The sequence below is a fragment of the Scyliorhinus torazame genome, chromosome 13, assembly GCF_047496885.1.
Source record: "Scyliorhinus torazame isolate Kashiwa2021f chromosome 13, sScyTor2.1, whole genome shotgun sequence".
Taxonomy (NCBI): Eukaryota; Metazoa; Chordata; class Chondrichthyes; order Carcharhiniformes; family Scyliorhinidae; genus Scyliorhinus; species Scyliorhinus torazame.
This window is the reverse complement of record NC_092719.1, coordinates 201,216,187-201,235,654: the sequence shown is the minus strand read 5'-3', so window position 1 is coordinate 201,235,654 and position 19,468 is coordinate 201,216,187. Positions and strand designations below refer to the sequence as shown.

Sequence of the window (19,468 nt, the reverse complement as noted above, 5' to 3'; positions counted from 1 at the left end):
GGAGCACGGCTTAGTAAATTTTTTGGGGTAGAGGATAGGTGTGCGAGATGCTCGAGAGGCCCAGCGAATCACACCCACATGTTCTGGTCATGCCCGGCACTACAGGGGTTCTGGGTGGGGGTGGCAAAGGTGCTTTCGAAGGTGGTGGGGGTCCGGGTCGAACCAAGCTGGGGGTTGGCTATATTTGGGGTTGCAGAAGAGCCGGGAGTGCAGGAGGCGAGAGAGGCTGACGTGTTGGCCTTTGCGTCCCTTGTAGCCCGGCGCAGGATATTGTTAATGTGGAAGGAAGCCAAACCCCCGGGTGTGGAGACCTGGATAAACGATATGGCAGGGTTCATAAAGCTAGAACGGATTAAGTTCGTGTTAAGGGGTTCGGCTCAGGGGTTCACCAGGCGGTGGCAACCGTTCGTCGACTACCTCACAGAAAGATAGAGGGAATGAAAAAGAAGTAGACAACAGCAGCAACCCGGGGGGGGGGGAGGGGGAGGAATCGAACGGACTCTCAGGGATGTTATTGTATATGTATAGGTATTTGGTATATGTAATTGTACATTGGATTGTTGGATTGTATTTTTGGAGAGTATTTATTTTGGACAAGGCAGTTGCCATTTAGTTTTGTTTTTTGTTTTTGTTTATATATTACTTATTTATTTGTTTAAAACTGGCCACGGTTATTTATATTGCTTTATTGTTGTGTAAAGGAAACACTACGTATTGTTATGTTTGGCCAAAAAACTTGAATAAAATATACTTTAAAAAAAAAGAGAAAGTTGTGACGGAGGCCGACTGTATCTTTGTTGTGTTCGGTGTCCAGACAGCGTTCTTTGGGCTTGTCTATTTTACCAAAGTAAGCTGCTTGAGGCTGTAGTTTTTAAAACCATGGCACGATGTACGGCCTTGCCTCGTGGTGACGCAATGAGGCCATTTAATCTCTCGAGAGGCCTCCCGCGAGATTTGCAAAGATTGGAATGCCCCCGCAATATCTAACAAGATCTCACGAGACGTCTCATCTGGGTCTTGCCCTCGCTGGGGGGAGAGGATCCAGATTTACATATTTAAGTGAGCAGTTAGGTTCACTTAAATATATCTGCCCCGGATTCTCCCAGCGCCCCGGAACGAATGCCCCCACTTGGGAGACATCATCATGACGCCGGTTAGCTTGTGGACAGGCATAACGGCACCTGGGGGGAGGGTCTCCCAGGCCATCGGAGGCCCCCGGGTGGTCAAGCTCCGGGCAGGGTGGGACCCTGGCATTCCTGCTGCCATCCGGACACCTTAGCACTGTCAGTCGGGCACCTTGGCAGTGCCACCCTGGCACTGTCGGGGTGCCTAGGTGGTGGTTGGCTAGGGATCAGACCTGCGGGGTGCCCTGCCCTTATCAGGTGGTGGCTCAAGGGCCCCCTAACAAGCATATTGTGGCGTGGGGGCGCGGGGTCCAGAAGCTGTGGTTTGGGGGGGTGCAGTTGAGAGATTTTTGCGGCATATAAAAATGGCACTCTGATCTCTTCCTGCACTGCAGTAAATGAAGATAAATGTGGCATCGGCAGGGCATTCCTTGACATGACCAGAAAAAAGAATCCCGTTTGATCGCAGGGTCTTTCTCAGCGCTGCAGGTGCCAATAAACATTCTGCTATTCGCCCCCAAAACGGGACTCTTTTTTGGGCGTTAAATCACGCCCCATTACTTTCTATATCAGGGACATACTGAGAGCTCTGCATGAGGTTGAAACTTCTGCTCGCTGCAGATCACTGTTACTCTATCATGGTGATGTTTCATCATCAGGTCAGTACCATGTGCTCCTAATGTTAATCCTTTACTCTATAGGTTATGGGCTTTATAAGTTGAGCCAAGGAGTACAAGAGCACAGAAGTTATAAACTTTTTTGAAACACTGGCTGAGCCTCAATTGGAGTATTGTGTCCAATTATGGGCATCGCACTTTGGGGAGGATGCAGAAAAGATTCATGAGAATGGCTCCAGAGATTAGGGACTTCATTAATGTGGATAGATTATTCTCCTGACAGGAGGGAAGATTGGGAACAGATTTGAAAGTGGTGTTAAAATCGCACGAGTAGATCGAGAGAAACCGGTCGCTTTGCCAGGAGGGTTGAGAAAGCAGAGGACTAACGGATATATGGCGATTGACAAAAGAACCAACTTGAGGTGACTTGAGGAAAATCGTTTTTATGCAGTGGAATGCAATCATTGAGAATGTGATAGAGACAGATACAACTGGGGCTTTTAGAAGGGAGTTGAATAAGCAACTAAAGAGGAAGAATTTGAAAGGGCCGAGCTGAGTATAGGACCAGCATGGATACGATGGGCTGAATGGTGACAATTCTATGATTCTATGGAACAAATAACTAAACATGGCAGAATACGACTTCCTATAGTATTGCTGTTTTTCCACTGCCAATCAAATTCTGGCCTTATCATCCCCCTTTTCACCACAGCAATAATGTAACAGAAGAAGGATAGCAGCAATTACTGCAATAATTATACTGGATATAATTGGACTACATTGTAAAGTACTTACCAGCAATACAAATGAGTAATGTGGCTTGGAATTGTTCAATGCCCAAAGCCTTGGCCTTGGCTACCAGGTGAAAATACGGTATGAAGTAGGCTAGTTGGCTGAAGAAGGTGCAAATAGTATAAATAATAAAGAGTGGGTTAGTCAGCAGAGTAAAGTCAATGAGATTTTTCACACCGACAGAAATGGACTTCAGTTGGGCACCTAGCTCCCGACTGAAGCCCTTGTGGCTTGTGTCAGTTGGCTTGGTAACCGTGGCCAATATTTGGCTTGAGCTTCTATTTTGGACTTTGCAGCTTGGCAGGACAGTGGAATGTAACTGTCTTAATAAAATTGGTTCCAGGGGTGAGCAGAGGTCCTGAGGCCGGAGGATTGACAAGTCATTGGGCGCACGGTGATCTTGTTCGACAGCCTCTTTCTCGTCACAACGCAAAGAGTGAGATTCCTCCGGTCCGTTCTGACTGGAGAGGAGTCGCCGGGCAGGTTTTGGATGGTGACTGATTGGAAGCTGTGCCCTTGGTGCTCCGGTAGTGATCATGGCCGCTTTGCCATCGAGTAGCAGCAGCTGCCCCTGCCGGCATTCCCTCCGATCGCTGTCCTCGGCCACATCTGGCTTCAAATAAATTGGACGATTTAGCATTCCCAGCGGGATCAGGTGCAACGTTAATCCACAAAGAATGAGTATTGCACCTGTACAATACAAGCAGCAGAAATCATTAACTTGATGAGCATTCTACCTGAAAAGGTAAAGTCCTTTTTCACAAATAGAGAGAAAAACACAATTTCGGAAATGTGCAAAATTAACTATGTCAACGTATATCCACTCTTTGTAACATGAAGTGAACAGCTGAATAGACAATTAAGGATTCTGAACAGTGAGCCAATTAAATACCAACATTTGTTAAATTCTGAATATGTGAGAGGGAGGTGCATGTTATAATCTAATTGAGGGGTTTACATTTGGTTTTCTACATAAGGATTGGCACCGATCACAGTGTGCAGCCTTGCAACAGAGGAAGCTGAGGGCCATGGACTTGGCAACCCGATCCCAGGGGAATGGGAGTCAGAATACTGCATTGTGGGGATAAAGGCTGTAATCGGTGGTCACGAGGCAGGCTTGCTATCCAATTAAGGATGGCAGACTAGCTCTTGAAGCTAGTGGGCCAGCAGGAGGCCGGATTCTGCTGAAGGAGCAACAGGCTGAGTTTTCAGCTGAGAGAAAGGGAGGGTGCCTCAAGGCGGTGATGCCCTTAGCAGCAGGGCTACCGTTATGATGGGAGGCTCTCGCCACAGAGCAACCTGGAGCCACAGCTAAAACCAGAGAGACTCAAGGTCTGCCTGGAGCGATAGTTTCCCAGTTGCGGCTGGCTGGGAGGCTTCCTCCAGACAGCTCCTATTCCACATCTCTGGAAAATTATCAGCCTCTGGTTAAAGGCTTTAATAGGCCTGGAACTCCCGATGATAGCAGGTAGCCCAGTCACCCTAATCCCACCTCTGGGAAAATGGTCAACTAACGATCACGCCAATCAGTGGCATGAGATTCCGTGCCTACCAGCCACTGTGCTCACCCTCCGTGGGGTCTAAATATCCACCCCTAAGTTGCACAATTGGTCAATAGTATCACAGCCCCATCTCAATCCTGCACTTCTGTCTTGTATGGGGGTGGGGGTTATATTGGGACCTTAACTTTGCAAATTGCCCCTGTGGAATACTGGACATTTGACTGTATGTAACCAGGAAGGGGGCTCTAATTGCCTCCCTCATTTCACTTCAAACCATTACAGCCACCAAGAAAAAGGAACTTTCCTTTCATCAATACATTCAAATTTAGGTTTGGGGGTAAAAAGTCAATTGGTGGAATTTTCCCATCTGAGACTCGGTCCTGAGGCAGTGGCAAGGAGATGTGGGGTTTCTCGTTGCAAAGGCCGGTGGGAACCATGCCATACCTAGCGGCTCAGAAACGGGGGCGGGATTCTCTGACCCCCCGCCGGGTCGGAGAATCGCAAAGGGGCGGCGTGAATCCCGCCCCGCCGCTGGCTGCCGAATTCTCCGGCGCCGTTTTTCTGGCGGGGGTGGCGATCACGTTGTGCCGGTTGGGGGCCATTGGCAGTGCCCCCCCGGCGATTCTCCGGTCCCCGATGGGCTGAGCGGCCGCCCGTTTTGCGGCCAGTCCCGCCGGCGTGGATTAGACCAGGTCCGTACCGGCGGGACCTGGCTCTGAGGGCGGCCTGCGGAGTCCTCGGTGGGGGGGGATCCAGTCCCGGGGGGGGGGGGGGGGGCCGCAAGGTGGACTGGCCCACGATCAGGGCCCACCGATCTGTGGGTGAGCCTGTGCCGTGGGGGCACTTTTTCCCTCTGCGTGGGCATATGTAAAGCTCGGCCATGGCCGGCGCGGAGCAGAAACCCACTGCGCATGCGCAGGAATCACGGCAGCGGTTCTGGGAACATGCTGGCGCTCGTGCACATGCGCCAACTCGCGCCAGCCGGCGGAGACCCTTCGCCGCCAGTTGGCGCTGCGCCAATCACTCCAGCGCCGGCCTAGCCCCCGAAGGTAGGGAGGATTCCGCACCTTCCGGGCGACTCGCCGCCTGAGTAGTTCACGCCACTCCTTCGCGCCGGTACGGCCCACCCCCCCGGATACCGGAGAATCCCGGCCCGGGTGTTTTGTGCCATATTCCGTAGCAGGCAGGCATGTTGGCAATAACTCCACCGCATTATCCGGATGCCATATTGAAACAGCGCCCATCATCACTGGCCCATGATTGAAGAAGGTGGACTTCCTGAAAATGGAGATGGATCTCCGGGAACATTCTGAGGCTGGAAATGGGCCTATTGTATGACACTGGATCTGGAAGAGCCACCTGGAGATGCTTCCCCCGCCTGCTACTGTGGTTTTCAGGGGCCCAAGGTGGCTGCTGACCTCCACTCCGATCTTCGGAGGCAACTCTAGGTGAGCGCTAACATCTGCACGCCACCTTGTTCCAGACATGTTTTGGACCGGCAGGTTTTTCCACTGGCGCCACAGAGAAACGGGCATGGGTGGTACAATCCCAGGCAGAACTTCATCTACATCCCATTAGCAGGATGCAATCAGTTTCATGAGGGCCTTCAGCAGGTTTCCTGATCTACAATGGTCTGCCGAACTTCCTGACGGAAATTCACACTGGTGTGAACCCGATTTTTACACTCCTGCCAAATTCTGCCCAGGCACCTGCCATTGAACCCATCAGCGAGTCCCGGGAGTATTTAGCTCAATGTCCATGCGTCACCTGTGGGATTCCCCCTCGGCGGGATCTTCCGCTTCGTCGGTAGCTCACTCAAGCCCGCGGATTTCCTGACGGCGAGTGGGTGCCCAGAAGGGGAAACCCCATTGGCCGGCTGCCGGGATGGAGGATCCCACTGCCGGCGGGGGGCGCGCCGCACCAGAAAGTGGGTGCCACGGGAGGGAGAATCCCGCCCAGGTGTAAGAGATTGGGGCTGGGATTCTCCGTTCTGCAGCCTAAGTGCTCCCGCCAGTGGAGAATCGCTACTCATTTCCGCTGCCTCAAGGCCCGGTATGTTGGTCTCACTCCTGAACCAGGCTCATTTATGCATGGGAGGAGCTCGCCATATTCTGTCGGAACCCCGGCATTTGTCGGCATTTTGAGCGGGGGGCCTGATACCGAGGTCCGATGGCCAGTTCCCCACCCCCCCCCCCAGCACAGCGCGAATCCTGCCCCCACCCCCGCTGAAGAGTAGGGTCATCCTCCCCCAGCCACAGGAATAACTGGTGACCACCCCACGGCACGCATGCATGTTGGTGTCCCGACCCCTGCTCTCCACCGACTGCCCCCCCCCAGCAGACCTCCCATCAGACCCCCCCAATCAAGAACACCATCAGAGACCCCCCCAATCAGAACGCCCAATCGAGAGCCCCATTAGAGACCCCCATCAGTTACCCCTGCCTGAAAGCTGACAAATCACTTCATTTCCATAACATCTGAGGCTGCTGGTGGGGGGATCAGAGCATTGCAACAAATTTGGCGCCCCTTTTTCCCTCCACGCTCCATTCTCCACCCAATCAGAATTCCTGATTGGGGAGGCATTAAATGGAAAATACACCTCTGGGTGTCGCTAATAAAAGCTCGGTGGAAATTCAAAGAGAACTCAATCTCTGAAAACAAACTTGACAATTGTTTTATGCGTACCTGATCGAGTAAGACCCTTTAAAAAATGACTCCATTGCAATGAGAGTTTAGTTAGTTACCTACCTCGCCAGCCATATTCGTTGAGAAGATACTGAAGGAATGGAGCCAGGGCGAAGGTTAACCCTGTTCCTGAGCGGGAAATGGCACAAGCAGTGGTAAGTTTCCTGCAGAAGTACTTGGTGGTGTTAAGAGCAGCAGCCTGGGATAAAAAAGCAAACCCACACCCTGCAAAGAGATAGCAAGAAACACATTACCATTGGTCTGCACAACAAGAGAATGCCGGGTGAAAGACAATTTGTTACCTTCAGAATTCCCTGAGCAACAACAGTTTTATCATTAAGCAGCAAGCTGCGGGACCACAAATTGGAGATTTAATGCTGCAATCCACAGCAAGGGAGGGGCATTGATCAAGCCCACCATTCCCCACGTGAAGGTTTCCGATTTCGACAATACTGACATCAGGAAGCTCAGGCCGAGAGCAGGATCTCGGCTTCTCTCTTCCCTTAAAAGTTATTTCTTTGGCCAAGCTTTTGATCACCACCTAACTTGATGTCAAATGCTGTTTGATAATGCTCCTGTGCAGTGCCTTGGCACATTTAGCTATGGTCAAGGTGCTGTACAAATGTAAGTCGTCACTGTAGGATGAGGGAGAGGAATATTAGGGCAGGATTTCTCCGGTTGTCGGGATTCCCGGCAGTGTGGAATGGCTTCAATGGGAAATCCCGTTGACCAGCGGCGGGATGACAGAATCCCGCCATAAGCGAACGCTGTGCCGCCAAGAAACACGCGGCTGGGATCCTGAGAATCTCGCCCTTGATGTTCAACTCTCACAAACTAGGTGAATACTGAATACAAGCATTCCAAAAAGGGCCGGGGCAAACCTCCAACATGCCTGTTGGCCACTAATGGAGCAAGGCACTCAGAGATTCTTAGGAAGAAACCAAAAGGGGGGTAGGGAGTGAAGCGTAGGTAAAATAACTTCCCATTTGCGAAAAAGGATGGAAGATAAACAGTGTCTCCTGCACAGACCATCTGTAGACGTGAGCTGAGATATGTTGCTGACCAATCTACCCAGAAATGCGGCATCATTGGATTGCCCTGTGCCAGTTGAACACCAATACACCACACCTTCTACCCTGGTGTCTCTGTGTGATGGAGGGGCTGCCTATAGTGGTTAGAGAACCAGCTGCTATGATTAGATTTGGCCATGCCACGTAGTCCTGCTTCACTCATAGCCTTGTTCCCCAGTCTGAGTTCCTGTTCCCCATTTCAATGAAATATTGAAGTGGTTCCCTTAATATCGTCGAATCATTCAACCTAAAAGAAGGCAACTTGGCCAATGTCCTTATGTCTCTCAAACTGGGAAATAAAGGGAAAGGATTCAGAAACAGCTCTTCCAGTAAAGCTGGACTACAAAGGATCTTTTTTCTGTACATTTTAGTAAAAACTTCCCTTACCTGTCAATAAGCCAAGGGTGACATATAGGAAGGCAATTCTATCAACGTACGAACTTAAGAACAATCCAGTAGATACCATGACTGCTCCCAGAATTCCAGTTTGCTTCTCGCCTATCTTTGCACAGAATATACCAGCAATCGGACCTGAAACAGAAACATGACAAAAGTCCAAGTCAATATTACTTCTGGAAGAAAGCACCTGGAATGTGATCACTTGAGGGCGGCAGTGGTTAGCTCCACTGCCTCACAGCGACAGGGACCCGGGTTCAATTCCAGCCTCGGGTGACTGTCTGCATGGAGTTTGTACATTCTCCCCGTGTCTGCGTGGGTTTCCTCCGGGTGCTCCGGTTTCCCCCCACAGTCCAAAGGTGTGCAGGTTAGGTGAATTGGCTATGCGAAATTGCCCTGTAGTGTGTCTAAAGGTTCGGTGGGGTTACGGGGATAGGCGGGGGAGTGGGCCTAGGCAGGGTGCTCTTTCAGAGGGTCGGTGCAGACTCGCTGGGCCGAATGGCCTTCTTCTGCACTGTACTGATTCTTTGATTCTCTTTGATTCTTTGAGGTGCTTGATATCTGGGGCAGACACAATGGACCAAAGGGTCTCGTTCTATGCTGTAAAACTCTATGACTTTATGACTTGGTCTGGCTTTAATCCTACCCCATATGAAACACTCATTGTAGTTCCCAATACTCATGAAACCCCTAAAAATTATGATCATTTGAACATTATATCAGAGGGCAACTAGGCCCAGATCTTCAGTAAGAGAAAGGAAGTTGGAAGGATGTGAGGAAAGTAGCAGAAAAAAAGAGAAAAATTGTACATTATCACGACAATCCTAAACTACCACTAGACCCAAGAATAAGCCATTTAGCATGATAACTTAAGCTCCACTATCAATGATGTTAAGTGGTACCCCCCACCCTTTACACCCACCCGGTGGTCACGGGGGTATCCCCAGGGCCACGGTCCAGCTCTTGGGTGTTCAATTGTTGGCTGCTGTCTCTGTGGTTGTGGAGCCTCCAGTGTCCAGGCCTCACAGTCTGCGCAGTCACACCCACCTGCGACATGGTACATCAACCCACAGGAATCCACTTGAGAATATTTTGTTTATTAAATGGTCAACAGTAACAAAGATTTGAAAGTCAACTACGCAGCATTCCACATATCACACTATGCGTTAAGCAACAAGGAAACGTCACCATTCCATATTGTTACCAATACAATCTATCAGCTCATTTTCACAAAAACAAACACAGAGTTTCACCCCTCGCAGGTTCCTCAACAGAAATGGAGGATAAGCCTGAGACTGTATTATCATGTCCAGAACATTGTCGTAGAAAAGTTCTGTCCATCAATGTGTTACTTGTTGCACGTATCAGTGCCAGTTTCCATCCAGGAGCCGCAGCTGTGCAGGCCCTCTCACATGGCCCAATCTCACCGGGATCAAATCCTGGCATCCACATATTCCACTGGCGTTCAAGGTGAAGTTGAACATCCTTGACTTCCAGTGTGTCTAACCCGCAATGATGTGCCAGGTACATGCAGCACTCACCACACCAGTAACAAAGGCATCAGCAATCTGCGAAAGCATTTCTTTAATGGCGTCATCAGGGGGCCCATTTGGATTAATGACGCACACCAGGTCCAGCAACTTCTTCTTGCTTCAGACCGGATTGCCATCTGGACTCATACGTCCCCCTGAGCCCAGTGTTCCAGGACCCAGGTATCTTAGAAACAATTGTACCTCTTTCTGGCTACAGGAAGGAAAACAGCAACAGCAGCCTGCAGGTATCTGCAGCCACCAGCAGGAGCAAACAGCAAACACAACCTGCAACTGTGAATTGCTCACATTACTAACATTGCCAATGCCCTATTAGTGATAGCCTTCAGCTGTGCGGTCAGAGGTTGGCACAGTTGGTGGGGGTTAAGATGACTTTTATCACATTGCCAATGAAGAGGCTCTGTCCTGGGCATGTCCGGTGGCACCGACAGGCAGCAGCTGAAGTTGCCTATGGTACAGGAATACATGGTCCGGGGGGGGTAACATGTCAGACCCACGGGCGCTGGAGATGTTGCCGACAATGCGTGGTACCCAGGCCAAGACTGAAAGGCTGGAGCACGTGGTGGAAGGCCTGGGGAAGATGTCAGGGCATGTGTCAGCACATCCAAGGCTTGGGGCACACTGTGCGGTCGATGGCGGAGACTGAGGATAGGGAAGCCCAGTCGCATTGGACGTGTACCACGCGCAGATGGACATTGCTGAGACGGAATCGCCGGCACACGTGCCGGTATCATCCGGGTGGACAGTGGTATGTTAAAGACAGGAGTCAGACTTTGTCAGACAATGAGGAACAGCAGAGCTCATCTCACAGCAAGTCGTCATCATCCTCCTCTGTCCCACGCACAAGACCCGCTGGTACTGCCAACCCAGGGTCAACCCTGTGGTGATGCTGGTATGACCCTCGGAAGGGGGAAGGAGAGCTGTGGTAGTGGGAAGGGGTGGAAGGCTAGGGCGTAGGTGCAGTGACAGACTACGGGAGAGGGAAGGGGTGGATGGACTAAGGGAGAGGGAAGGGTTGAGAGTCTCAAGGGAAGGTAGATGTGCCGGAGGGGGGTTTGAAGCAGCAGGAAGGGGGAGAGACAGAGAATGTCAGCAAGATGAGGATTCCCTTGACCATCCAATACCTTCCGGTTACATGGTCACTCTGAGTTGTATTGCTGCACCACCCTCAATACGGCCCTCCTCCCTCCCCCCTTCCCCTCCCCCAGCCCCTTCAAGACGAGGAAGTCCACAATGCACCCCTGTCCCTATCAGTGACTGGCGCCCAGCCTGTGAAGTCAGGAGACTCAGTCCTCACCGCCCGTTCCTGCCAACAGGAGTGCTGGTGCCTTCCCAACCAGTGTCAGCAATAGGCTCTGTGGCCCCTGTCCACGTTCTCTATTGAGTGGTCTGCTGTGGGCCTCCTCACCGGGTGGGCCTTGTGCTATCCCGCTAGGAGAGTGGCAACTGATTGTGTGGTGGAGATGTTCATCCTGTACAGCAATTCGTCTCCATGCTAAGAGCCTGGTGTGCGGGCAGGTCCTACAGGTGTGGGTGAGAGAAGGATGCGTGCGTTGCTGGGACAATAGCTGCAGTGTTATGTGGAGCTTGGGTTTTACACACAGGGTTGTGACAGGCAGCTGGTCAGTTTTCCTGGTTGGGGGCAGGGTGGATGGGATCAGGGGTGCGGTGGACAGGCAGCGCTTGGAGACATCTCGTGATCCCCAGGGGTGGGCGAGCCGATAGCGTCACTGGTGAGGCTTTCGTCCTGCGAGGGGCCGTTTGGCAGTGAGGGTTCCAACGACCACGGTGCCTGTGTCCTTGGTTAGGGGTGAGCTGTGCTAATCCCCTGCTTCCTCTGATGTGGGGCTGCGCTTCTGAGGAGAGCACTGAGGAGCGACTGCAGTTGGTGGGCCGGCCATTGGGCCTGGCCACGCCCATTCCCTTTATGACACTGCTGGGTTAGGGGGGTTTCCAGAGGATCGGGTTGGCTGGGTTTCCCGGCAGGGTTCTGTGAGCAGTGTGAACAGCCAAGGGGGGTGGGTTTAAATTAATTTATGCAGCAATGGGTGTCCAGTCAGAGCACGCCAATTCCCAGGGGGTTACCCCGAGTCCACGCACTTGTCACCAAGTCTTTCCCCCGCTACTCTCTGAGGTCCAGGCTGCACCCGCCCCAGCGACTCTGAAAAGTTTGCTCACCCCTCGCTCCCCCTCAACAGCCATGGCACCTGGGCCCCACTTGTAAATACTTGCACCAATTCACCCCCCCATAATTCCCGGCTGACAGGCCTGGAGCATCATGGTGTTGGGGGAAGAGTGCGGACTCCCGCTACTCTGCCTTGCCCAAGAATCTAGGTTGGCGGCCATGTCCCCGACAACCCGGGGGCTCCAAGGACCTCTGAGCCCCCTTGCGGTCACCGCGCCTCATCTGCGGTAGTGATTCCCGCCATGCCACCCGGATGCCAAGAATCCCGGGAGCCAGGAGACTCCAGCTTCGAACAGTCCGACCATCTTTAAATGCTTGTTTAAACATCCTCCTCTGAACCAGTTTGTGTGCGGCACCTTTCAGCAGCCAGCGAGAATCCTGTTTAGGGGCTGTCCCACTATTCTCCCGGAATAGCAGGATGTGCGCCAGGCGCAACGCGGGCGGAGAATCCCCCCCCCCCCCCCCCTTCTACACTACAGAGGAATGCTTTACATAATAATACCTGCTGTTAAACGTACACATGACAGAATAGATCCAATCCAGCTGATCTGTTCCATAGATGCCTGGAATGTTTCCTGAAGTGCAACAGATAACATCCCAAATGATTTCAGTATTCCCATTGCCAACACATTTATCTGCAAGAATCAAAGAGATAGAACAAAAATTACATTCAGAGCTTGAATCTGGTACATTCCCCATGGCAACCCGCTTCTGAGCGACACACCGGGCGGAATTCTCCCCCACCCCACGCCGGGTGGGAGAATCGCCGGGGCGCCGCGCGTGCCCCGCCATGCCACCCGGATGCCCGCACGCAATTCTCCCACCCCCCCCCCAAAACCGGCGCGGCAAGAATCATGGCTGGCCGCTGGGAGAATCATCGCTCGCCGTTTGCAACGGGCGAGTGGCGATTCTCCGACCCGGATGGGTCGAGCGGCCTGCCCAATACAACGGGTTCCCGCCGGCGCCATCCACACCTGGTCGCTGCCGGCAGGAACAGCCCGGGAACGCTGGGGAAGCGGCCTGTGGGGGGAGGAGGGGGCTTCCTGCACCGGGGAGGGCCTCAAATGGGGCCTGCCTCTCTGAAGGAGGACCTCCTTTCCTCCGCCTCCCCGCAAGATCCATCCGACATCTTGCGGAGCGGCCTCGAGGAGGATGGAACCGCGCATGCGCGGGTGACGTCATTTATGTGGCGCCGCTTTTACACGCGCCAAGGCCCGGCGCACGTAAATGACGCGATTCCACTCCTAGCCCCCTGGGGGCGGGAGAATAGGGGGCTGGGAGCGGGTTCCGATGCTGGAGTGAAACACTCCGGTTTCACTCCGGCATCGGCACTTCGACTCCCGATGGGAGAATTGCGCCCACCATGTGCGGTTATCAATGGAGGATTGTAAATGATGGTCCCACACAACACAGACTGGTTGTCAAAACAACAAACTTTGCTACTATTTCACAGCTGTGGGCAACATTGCTTCCGGTTGTCACTGGTGTTATTGTTGCTTCATTTAGCTCCCATTTCGAGCTTCACTGACATAGAATTAACTGGTTCATTCAAAACCACTGCCACCATCAACAAATGTTCTTCATGTGGCACCCTTAACTTCACAACAATACCAGAACCTTGCACTGATATCACGCATTAGAATCCGACAGTGCAGAAGGCGGCCATTTGGCCCATCGAGTCTGCACCGCCCCTCCGAAAAAGCACCCCATCTGGGCTCACCCCATCCCCGTAACCCAGTAACCTCACCTAACCTGTTTGGACACTAAGGGGCAATTTAGCATGGCCAATCCACCTAACATGCATATCTTTGGACTGTGGGAGGGAACTGGAGCACCCGGAAGAAACCCACAGTCACGGGGAGAACGAGCAGACTCCACACAGACAGTAAAATAGTAAATGACCAGAAGTGCTTCCCAGGAGCATTATAAATTTAAATTTGACACCGAGACACACACAGAGATATTAGGAAAGATGACCAAAAGCTTGGTCAAAGAAGTAGGCTTTAAGGAGTGTCTGTAAAGAGGGGTAGAGCAAGCGAGAGGTCGCGGGAGAGAATTCCAGAGCTCAGAGAATTGGCAGCTGAATGTACGGGCACCAATTAAAATCCGTGAAGCTCAGCAGGTCAGGATTAGAGCAGCGCAGGTATTTTAGAGGTTTATGGGGCTGGCCAGCCTCAAAACGTCCCGGCCGAGTCACTCTCCCCGAAAAGGTATACCACAAACCCAGTGGTGGTAGCAACCTTAAGGATCTGGGGGCAGTGGAGGCGACACAAGGGGGTGACGGGTGCCTCGGTGTGGTCCCCGATCAGGAACAACCATAGGTTTGTCCCAGGAAAGATGGACGGAGGGTTCCAGAGCTGGCAACGAGCAGGAATTAGGAAACTGAGGGATTTGTTTATAGACGGGACGTTTGCGAGCCTGGGAGCGCTGGAGGAAAAGTGTGAGTTGCCCCCGGGGAACAATTTCAGATACATGCAAGTGAGGGCGTTTACGAGGCAACAGGTGAGGGAATTTCCGCTGCTCCAGACACAGGGGATCTCTGTGTAGAACCATAAAGACCCTGGGGTCTTCCCTGCCCACACAAAACTCATAATGCTCCTATCTATTTTCTTGAAAAAGGCCTTCGTGATCAGAATGGGGAGACATTGAAACACGAAAAGAAACCTCGGGAGAACCATCATTTTTACCGCCTGCACTCTGCCCAACAATGAGAACGGCAACATATCCCACCTCTTGAAATCCTCCTCCATCTGCTCCACCAGTCGCGTCAGATTGAGTTTGTGTAAAGTTCCCCAGCTCCTAGCTACCTGGATCCCCAAATATCGGAAGCTCCTTTCCACTCTCCTTAACGGCAGGGCGTCTATTCCTCTTCCCTGGTCCCCGGGGTGTATTACAAAAAGCTCGCTCTTCCCCATATTTAGCCTGTATCCCGAAAAATCTCCAAACTCCGTCAATATCTGCATAACCTCTGTCATCCCCTCTACAGGGTCCGCAACATATAGCAGCAAGTCATCTGCGTAGAGTGACACTCGATGTTCCTCTCCCCCTCTAACCACCCCCCTCCATTTCTTAGATTCTCTCAACGCTATGGCCAGTGGTTCAATTGCCAACGCGAACAGTAATGGGGACAGGGGGCACCCCTGCCTTGTTCCCCTGTGTAGCCGAAAATACTCCGACCTTTGCCGGTTTGTGACTACACTTGCCACTGGGGCCCCATATAGGAGTCTGACCCATCTGACAAACCCCTCCCCGAATCCAAACCTCCTCAACACCTCCCACAAATACTCCCACTCCACCCTATAGAATGCCTTCTCCGCATCCATCGCCACCACTATCTCTGCCTCCCACTCCGCTGGGGGCATCATTATCGCCCCCAGCAGCCGTTGAACATTGACATTCAGTTGTCTTCCTTTTACAAACCCTGTCTGGTCTTCATGCGCCACCCCCGGGACACAATCCTCTATCCTCGTCGCCAGCACTTTTGCCAGCAGCTTGGCATCTACATTTAGGAGTGAGATAGGCCTATATGACCCGCATTGTAGCGGATCTTTATCCCGCTTCAGGATTAGTGATATCGTCGCCTCCGACATTGTCGGGGGTAGAGTCCCCCCTTCCCTGGCCTCGTTAAAGGTTCTCGCCAGCAGCGGGGCCAACAAGTCCACATATTTCCTGTAAAATTCCACCGGGAACCCGTCTGGTCCCGGGGCCTTCCCTGCTTGCATGTTCTCCAGTCCTTTAGTCACCTCATCCACCTCAATTGGCGCCCCCAGGCCTGCCACCTCCTGCTCCTCCACCCTCGGGAACCTTAGTTGGTCCAGAAACTGTTGCATTCCCTCTTTTCCCTCCGGGGGTTGGGACTTATATAGCCTCTCATAAAAGGTCTTAAACAGCTCATTTACCTTCCCTGCTCTCCGCTCCGTAGTTCCCGTTTCATCCCTAACTCCCTCTATTTCCCTCGCCGCTATCCTCTTGCGAAGCTGGTGGGCCAGCAGCCGGCTCGCCTTTTCCCCATTTTCGTATCTCATCCCCTGTGCCTTCCTCCACTGTGCCTCTGCCTTTCCTGTGGTCAGCAGGTCAAACTCCGTCTGAAGTCTTCGCCTCTCCCTATATAGTCCTTCATCCGGGGCCTCCGCATATCTTTTATCCTCCCTCAAAATCTCCCCCACTAATCTCTCCCTTTCTTTGCCCTCTTGTTTCCCCTTGTGAGCTCTAATGGAGATCAACTCTCCCCTAACCACCGCCTTCAGTGCTTCCCATACTACCCCCACCTGGACCTCGCCATCGTCATTGACCTCCAGGTATCTCGCAATACACCCCCGCACCCTTCCACAGACCCCCTCATCCGCCAATAGTCGCACATCCAGTCGCCAGAGTGGGCGCTGCTCCCTCTCCTCTCCTAATTCCAGAACCACCCAGTGCAGGGCATGGTCTGAAACGGCTATGGCCGAGTACTCCGTTCCTGTCACCTTCGAGATCAGTGCCCTACTCAGAACAAAGAAATCTATCCGGGAGTAAACCTTGTGGACATGGGAGAAAAAGGAAAACTCTTTGGCCAACGGCCTAGCAAATCTCCACGGATCCACTCCCCCCATTTGTTCCATGAACCCCCTAAGCACCTTGGCCGCTGCCGGCCTTCTTCCGGTCCTGGATCTAGACCGGTCTAGCCCTGGATTCAGCACAGTATTGAAGCCATTACCAGGCTTCCCACCTACAGGTCCGGGATGCGTCCCAGCATCCGCTTCATAAATCCCGCGTCATCCCAGTTCGGGGCATATACATTTACCAGCACAACCTCCTTTCCCTGCAATCTACCACTCACCATCACGTATCTACCCCCGTTATCCACCACTATATTCCTAGCCTCGTACGACACCCATTTCCCCACCAGTATCGCCACCCCCCTATTTTTCGCATCCAACCCTGAGTGGAACACCTGTCCCACCCATCCTTTCCTTAGCCTAACCTGATCCGCCACCTTCAGATGCGTCACCTGAAGCATGACTACGTCCGCCTTCAGTCTTTTTAAGTGCGCGAACACCCAGGCCCTCTTAATCGGCCCATTTGGGCCTCTCACATTCCACGTGATCAGCCGGATTGGGGGGCCACCCCCCCCCCCACCGACTAGCCATCCCCTATTCTAGGCCAGCCCCCGTCCGGGTCCCACGCACCCACCCATCCCCCAGGCGGCGTCCTCCCGTCCCGACCATCTCTTCTCTTGCCAGCTCCCCCTTGCTCTCAGCAGCAGCATCCCAGTTAGTCCCCCCTCCCCCCCACCCCGTCCCCCCCGCTAGATCCCCACCTAGCATGGTTACTCCCCCCATGATGCTTCCAAAAGTCAGCTAACTCTACCTGACCCCGGCTTCCCCCGTTCTCTCTTTGACCCCCCTGCATGTGAAACTCTCTTCCTTCCTGCGCCTATCTTCCCGCCATCATCTCCATAGCGCGGCAAAAACACTGCGCTTTCCTATCGGCCCCGCCCCTTATGGCGCAGCTCCCTCATTCCCCATCCCCCCTCTCAGTCCCTTTTTCCACCGGCGCCCACATTTCTCCGTGTCCCCCCATCGAGAGGAGAGAAATTCCCATCTATCGTTTCAATACTATAAACCTCCCATTCCCCAATTTACACTTCTGTACCACAACCTCGTTGTTTCCCCCCCAGCATCAGTCTCTCAGTTCTAGTCCAGTTTCTCTTCTTGGATGAAGGTCCATGCCTCATCCGCCGTTTCGAAGTAGTAGTGCTTGCCCTGATGCGTGACCCACAATCGCGCCGGCTGCAGCATCCCAAATTTTATTTTCTTCCTGTGAAGCACCGCCTTGGCCCGACTGAAGCTCGCCCTCCTTCTCGCCACCTCCGCGCTCCAGTCTTGATACACTCGTATCACCGCATTCTCCCACCTGCTACTCCGTACCTTTTTGGCCCAGCTCAGGACCACCTCTCTGTCCATGAAGCGGTGAAATCTCACCACTATCGCCCTTGGTAGTTCTCCCACCTTTGGTCTTCTCACAAGGACCCGGTGAGCCCCTTCCACCTCCAGGGGGGCCGATGGGACCTCAGCTCCCATTAGCGTATGGAGCATTGTGCTCACATAAGCCCCAACGTCAGCTCCCTCTGTTCCTTCGGGGAGACCTAGAATCCGGAGGTTCTTCCTCCTCGAGCTGTTCTCCAGGGCTTCCAGCCTTTCGATACATCTCGTATGTAGCGCCTCATGTGTCTCCGTTTTCACCACCAGGCCCTGTATCTCATCCTCGTTTTTGGCTGCCTTTGCCTTCACTCCACGGAGCTCTATCGCCTGGACCTTTTGTGTTTCCTTCAGCCCATCGATTGCCAATAGCATCGGCGCCAGCACCTCCTTTAGTTCCTCCACACACCGTCGGAGGAATTCCTGCTGGTCCGGGCCCCATGTCGTCTGGGCTCCATCCGCCGCCATCTTGCTTCTTCCTTCTCTTCTCTGCTGCTGCTCCAAAGGATCCTTCGCAATCTGGCCACTGCCACTGGTCTTTTCCATACACACCCGGGGGGGCACCTTCCTTCGTCACCCCACACTGGGTTTGGTCTGAAAAAATTTCCGTTGGGGCTCCCGAAAAGAGCCCAAAAGTCTGTTAGAACGGGAGCTGCCGAAACGTGCGGCTTAGCAGTGCATCGCCGCAACCGGAAGTCCCAGTCTCCACTGACTTGACATTTATGGAGTCATTTCACACCATGTTCATCTGGGATTTACGCAAGTCACACAAGAAGATAAGGTGGGAAAGCGTTAATTTCTAAAGATTTGTTAAGCTTTTGATGAGTCACAGGATCAAGGTCACTCCATGAGTTGCAGTTTCCAGTTTATCACTATGCTCTTTGAAACTGAAATCTAGCCTTGAGTTCACGCTCATTAGCTGATAAGGCAAGTCACCTTTTTTGTAATTCATTCACAGTCGTGGGTGTTGCTGGCCAGGCCAACATTTATTGTCCATTCCTAATTGCCCTTGAATTAACCCACCGGGCCATTTCCAAGTGCAGCTATGAGTCCACCCCCTTGCTGTGGGTCTGGAGTCACATTAAGATCATACTAGGTAAGGACACGGATTTCCCTTCTCAAGGGCAATTAGGGATAGAAACATAGAAAATAGGTGCAGGAGTAGGCCATTCGGCCCTTCAAGCCTGCACCAACATTCAATATGATCATGGCTGATCATGCAAATTCAGTGTCCCTTTCCAGCTTTCTCTCCATACCCCTTGGTCCCTTTAGCCGCAAGGGCCACGTCCAGCTCCCTCTCAAATAAATCCAGCAAACTGGCCCCAACAGCTTTCTGTGCTAGGGAATTCCACAAGTTCACAACGCTCTGAGAGAAGAAGTCCTTCCTCATCTCAGTCCTGAGTGGCTTACCTCTTATTCTTAGGCTGTAACCCTTAGTTCTGGACATCCCCAACATCGGGAACATTCTTCCCGCATCTGGCCTGTCCAGTCCCATCAGGATTTTATAGATTTCTATGAGATCCCCTCTCATTCTTCTAAACTCCAGTGTGTATAAGCTCAGTCGATCCAGTCTTTCTTCCTATGTCA

At 52.5% G+C, this 19,468-nt stretch overlaps 1 protein-coding gene across 4 annotated transcripts in view; it reads right to left on the bottom strand.

Annotated features, from left to right (window-relative positions):
- Positions 1-19,468, bottom strand: part of LOC140388534 (monocarboxylate transporter 5-like) — a 124,619-nt gene that overhangs the window by 24,620 nt on the left and 80,531 nt on the right. For 2 of the 4 annotated variants that reach the window (XM_072472900.1, XM_072472903.1), the window contains exons 2-5: positions 12,424-12,556; positions 8,178-8,321; positions 6,784-6,945; positions 2,537-3,223 (exon numbers count right to left, since the gene is read on the bottom strand). In XM_072472900.1, the coding sequence (XP_072329001.1) occupies positions 2,537-3,223; positions 6,784-6,945; positions 8,178-8,321; positions 12,424-12,556 (1,126 nt within the window). The remainder of the gene's footprint in view (positions 1-2,536; positions 3,224-6,783; positions 6,946-8,177; positions 8,322-12,423; positions 12,557-19,468) is intronic. The other 2 variants (XM_072472901.1, XM_072472902.1) reach the window with 2 other exon arrangements.